Genomic DNA, 5,526 nt, shown 5'->3' with positions numbered 1-5,526 from the left:
TTTACTGATCCAGACAATACTTTGATTTTTTTAAAAAAAAGACTATTATTTGACCACCCAGGGATAGAATCTACTTACACTTGGAATAGAAGAATGCAATACTCTTCAAGTAAACAGCAACTGCACAGTGATACAATATACATTAAGATTGACACATGCTGTCTTAAGAGGTTCAGTAATTAGCTAACGACTAAAGAAAGTCAGAGATGTCAGCCTAAAAAAAGTCAATATGCTTTCTCTCTTCCATTCTGATTATAATCCATTACCCAACAGAACATCTACAATCCAGAAGATAAGTGTCCTCTTAGGAAAATGCAGGGCTAACCAATTTTTAAGTGTCAATGAATTCTGCTCAATACTTTGAACAGTCTTCAAATTCTTCTTGTTGTCTTAAGAGAAAAATAAACCTTTAGGTATCTCAGTGTCAAATTTAGATATTTCAAGAAATATTAAGGTTTCTAAAGTTAGATCATGGGCAATAATACTTTTGAAAAGTGGTCTCATTGGCATATATCCACTGCTGTGTTCCATTTTTCTCATAAAAGTCAACCTTTTGGTTTTGCTTAACTAGACAAATATACACAACACATAGGAAACACTGACACACAACTCACAGGACACAATACATTTTACAAAATATCTCTACTTTAGTACTATAACTGTTGTAAAAATTGACACCTCTGATACTATGAACAAATACACGTCACATTTATAATGAAAGTTGTGGTTACAAAGGCATTACTCATCTGATGGCATTTTTCTATGGGTACTTTAGACTTAAAATCATGTAGCCAAAGGTTTCCCTCCTATTTCGTTGAGACTTTGAAGGACCATTCAGTCACTTGAGCAACAGGCTTTCTTCACTGTAAACCCCTGGAGAACAGAGTCTGAGTACCTAAACTATTGAAATGTCAACGAACTGATAAATGAGCATGGTGACAATCACCTTTTCACTGAGCATGGTAAACTTAAAAAAATATAACCGATGAGACGACAGACTCTTCTAGGTTTTGAGCTTTAAAAAAAAAAAAAATGAATTTCTTTTCCTGTGTTGCCAGAGAGGCATCAGGCTCACAGAGCCTCGGCGGACGTGTCTGTGGACACAGACATGGTCACCTTGGCGATCTTGACCGTGCTCTTGATGCAGCTTTCTGCAGCCCTGTGAACACTGGCTGTGTTGTTCGCATGCTTGTGCAGGCAGTCCGAGTCCCCCATGCTGTTATCCAGAGGCTGCGCAGTGCCTTCACATGAGGGGAACATGCTCCGGAAAGCATGTCTCAGGTCCTTGCTCCTCAGAGCATAGATGATGGGGTTCACGGTGGAGTTCAGCAGGCAGAGCATACTGCAGAAGGCAAACACCGTCTTAATGAGCTTGTTCATCTTTCCGAAGACATCGTACACCATGATCGCGAGCAGAGGGCCCCAGCAGATGATCAAAACCACCAGGATCAGGACCAGGGTCTTGGCCAGTCTAATGTCCATGCGGGCTTGGTCCGGCCGGGTCACCTGTACCTTGCCATCCTCTGACGTGTGGATGATGATGCTTTTCTGAGTTCCACGTTGAATCATGCGGACTGCGTGGCTGTGAGCTTTCCAGAGAATATACATGTATGCGTACACAATGAACAGCAGCAGCACGCTGGTGACCCCAATCCAGAACATCAGGTAGGTTTCATCAATCAGTGGGAAAATATCTGAGCAGACAGATTGCAGTTTCTTGCAGTTCCAACCCAGGAGAGGCAGCACAGCAATTACAATCGCGATGGTCCACATCAGGCAAAAGGCCACCACGGCTTTGGGCCTGGTGACGATTCTCTTATAGGCCAGGGGCCTGTGAATAGATATGTACCTGTCGATGGCCGTGAGGAACAGGCTGCCTACAGAGGCAGTGAAGGAGGCTGTGACCCCGCCCAGTTTGAAGAGAAACACGTTGGGGCTATCTTTGCGGTGGAACACGTGGAAGTCAACGAAGCTGTAGACGAAAATGACACTCCCCAGAAGGTCTGCCACTGCCAGGCTGCCAATGAAGTGATAGGAAGGCCTGCAGCGGAGGCTACGGGAGTGGAGGATGACACAGAGCACCAGCAGGTTCTCCAGAACCGTGAAGGTGCCCAGTGTGAGGGACAGCACGGCGATGGCCAGCTGTTGGCTGGGGTTCAGAATCATGAAGCACTCCATGTCCATGAAGTTCTCCCCACACTGGATATTCTCCTCATTCTCCTTGTAGGATGAGAGCGACTTGTTGTAGAATTCTGTAATGTTGTTTCCCGGGTCTACTGGGACTAACTGGGCGTTATCTCCTGCAGTCATCTTTTCTTGGAAGGGACTGCCCCTAAAAGAAGTTAAAGGAAATTTCTGTGGGAAGTACCCTAATTTGGATGCCATGTCGCCTTTGATGTCTTCGTACTGGATGTCATTCGAGCCCACGTAGAGGAGGTCTGTGGTGATGGTGCGGAAGGTGGTATCTGCAAGGCCATCTAGGATCGACTTCATAACCTCAGCCTTCGGTTAGGCCAGACTCAAAGTGACTGGGAAAGAGATCGCAGGAGGGGATCCTAACAAGAGGGAAAACAGATAAACTGAATGGTGAGAAAACCAGGAAGAAAAATAAAAACATCACACACACACACACACACACGTGCCATCATGACGTGTCATTGTGTCTCTGAATACAGGTCAAGTCCTTGTAGTTTCTGTCAACACAATGCACCAGTCATTCAGGGGAGAGCCTCCCCCAAAGCTAGGGGTGGAGTGGCACACATCAGAAACATCTTTTATTACTTAAACTGTCTGGATTGGAGTCACTGCACAAGTCCTGACTGGGCCTCCAGGATCAAGCAGGCCAAGGTAAATGAAATATTCCCTGGCTACAGTGTGCATTCCACAGGAAGTGTGTACCACTCTGCTTCTATGACCACATACAAAGCACCCCGTGCCAATGGGGCAGGGAGTTCACCCACATATGATACAATTGTGCGTCTGGGACACTACCTTGTCAGATGGGTGGGAATAAATATATAAGACAACCAAAGCAAAAAAAAAAAAAAAATGCAGAATCAGGTGTTGAGTTGCAATCTGTGTGTTTCTGAAAAGGGAAAGGAGGGAAATGCTAAAACCAAGAGGCAGCTCCAGGCCATGGTGGGAAGATCTGCTCCACCAGGCAAGTTTCCTCCCCCAGAGAAGAGATGTTCTGGACTGAGCTGTAGCTGAGATGAACTTCTAAAATGTCTACAGCAGCCAAGAAGAATGTCACAATGCCTACTCTTGTACTGAAGCTGGTGGCAAACCAGACCTTGAACACCTGAGAAGGGTGAGGATGAAGCATGCCTCCTGAGAGCAATCTCTGCAAGTGGTCTGCTGACACAAGGGTCACAGGGGACTGGAACCAGGCCTAATGGAGTCCAAGACTTTCCAAGTAGACAGCTCTGGAAATAAGGACAACTAAGAGGAGGGGGCCACATTTTAAGGGCTCTTCCGTTTTAAGTTAAATAAATCGGTGTTTCAAAATTAAGAGCTAGAGAACTGATCTCACCATTTATATAAATGCTTGTTTAAAAAAATGGCTGTTCATCTCTCTAGTTTATGAAATCCATTAGAAGTATAGCATGGTATCTATACTAATTGAAATTATCCTAAGAGCCAGTACTCTGCCTATTAATTGCTACTTGTTACTTCTAAACACAACGCACTATGGAAGCTAACTCTCAAGTGTCCTTAGGGTCCCTGACAGCCTTTATCTTCGAATAAATTTAAAAGTTCTGGGTCTTCCTGATAAAATAACCTGCTTATTAGAATTAATAATTTATTATTGTATTATCCATTCAACAAACTATGGAGCACCCACTATGTGCCATGCACTGGATTAGACACTAGTGTCTTGACAGCTTCAAGGAGCCCATGGGAAGTGTACTGTCCAGCAGAGGAGATGGGCGGCTGCCCCAGTAATTAAGAGCAAGTGCAGTGTGAGCTACCCCTGGAGACTTCAGGATGCTGGGGAACATCCAATTCAGGGGGTTGAAGGTGGCTTCCCCAAGGAGAGAATGTTTATGCCAAGAATAGGTAGGAATAGTGTAGATGGGGAAAGGACACAGAATCAAAGAAAATATTTTAAAATTAATACCCTAAATGTCACAAATTTTTAAAAAGAAAAAGTGATTTGGATTAGACATAAAGTGAGAAATATGGCCCACCTTCCCACAGTCTGCCTTCTCAAGTCCAGGCCACAATCAGTGTGAGCCAGAATTAGGGCACCTGCACCCTAATCAGTTTTCCTGTCTTTCTCCGATCCTAGTCTCTTTGATCATTGCCATGCAGCTATTGGCCTGATCTTTAGAAATCACATGGATAATTATGTGACTTCCCTGTTTCAACTTCTCTGCCAGGGATGAAGTCATTGCAATAAAAAGCTTCCTGTGATCTAGCCCTGCCTGTCTCCCTAGCCCTCCCCTAAGCACCCCTAACCTCACCATGTAGCTGTACCAGATGGATTCTAGTTCCACAAACACATCAAATTGATTGCTTTTTAGCTCAATGCTCTGGTTCCTACTTATCCTAACACTCTTCTGCCCAAGCATTTTCTCTTTCTGCCTGTTCATCTCCCCCACATCAGTTTGGTGTCACTACTTCCCCTAGCTCCTTGCTTCCCATGTTCAGATGAAATACCCTCTTTGGGGTTCCCAGAATAACCAAATAGAGTTCTGTCATAGCACTTACTAAATTTTTCAGTATTTCTGTGTTTGCATTTGCTCTGCTCCTTCCTCTAACTCACCAGAGAACAAGCTCATTGAGGACTTTGTTGGGGACATTACCTATTTTAGTATTTAACTCCCGACATTTAATATGCTGACTGGCACATAAAGGAGGCTCTAAATAAGTTGGTTGATTGGTGCTCTATTTGAATGCATTCAAATATAAATCTTGAATTTATTTATTTATTTACTTATTTGGGCCCTAATCCTCGATGGGTAACATTTTTCACTACTCAGGAAATGAGATTTTTCCCTTAGTCTGGGCTGATATACACTCAAATCAAGGCAGTGACCCAGGAGCAAAGGCTGGTTGCTGAAGCTATAGAAATATAGGATGCAGAAATAAGGCAAAACTGCAAATATATATTTGAATGCATTCAAATAGAGTAAAAAAAATGTTCTTTTCTATTCAAGATGGGAGAGGTATTCTTCTAATTGTGAAAAATAAATAAGCACATTATTTGAATCAAGGTTTCAAGCCCAAGGAGCTGCCTGATCCATTTGTGTTATAAAAACACTATACTTAGGTGATGTTAACAGCATTCTAAATGATGCGGCCTATGTGATTACATAGTCTACATACTCAAGAAGGAGCTACATGACAGGCACTATGGGAGGGGCAAGGTAAACAAGAACACTGGCACTGTTCCACCAAATGGTAAACAAAGCAAGAGCCCCCAGCACTCATATGACAGGTAAGCCAAAGGGCTCACTTCAGCCCTCCAAGACTGCCCAACCACGGTATGGAGGCAACTGACAAACCAAGGGCCCTAATCCT

At 43.6% G+C, this 5,526-nt stretch overlaps 1 protein-coding gene across 1 annotated transcript; it reads right to left on the bottom strand.

The window, feature by feature from the left end:
* Positions 1-1,071: 1,071 nt before the first annotated feature.
* Cnr1 (cannabinoid receptor 1) lies at positions 1,072-2,493 on the bottom strand. The gene is made up of 2 exons (XM_026411217.2): positions 2,408-2,493; positions 1,072-2,332 (listed from the first exon to the last, which is right to left on the bottom strand). The coding sequence occupies exons 1-2, from the start codon at positions 2,491-2,493 to the stop codon at positions 1,072-1,074; spliced, it is 1,347 nt and encodes a 448-aa protein (XP_026267002.1).
* Positions 2,494-5,526: the final 3,033 nt, after the last annotated feature.

This window comes from Urocitellus parryii, chromosome 8 (genome assembly GCF_045843805.1).
Source record: "Urocitellus parryii isolate mUroPar1 chromosome 8, mUroPar1.hap1, whole genome shotgun sequence".
Taxonomy (NCBI): Eukaryota; Metazoa; Chordata; class Mammalia; order Rodentia; family Sciuridae; genus Urocitellus; species Urocitellus parryii.
The sequence above is the reverse complement of the archived record's forward strand: the minus strand, read 5'-3'. Positions and strand labels throughout refer to the sequence as shown.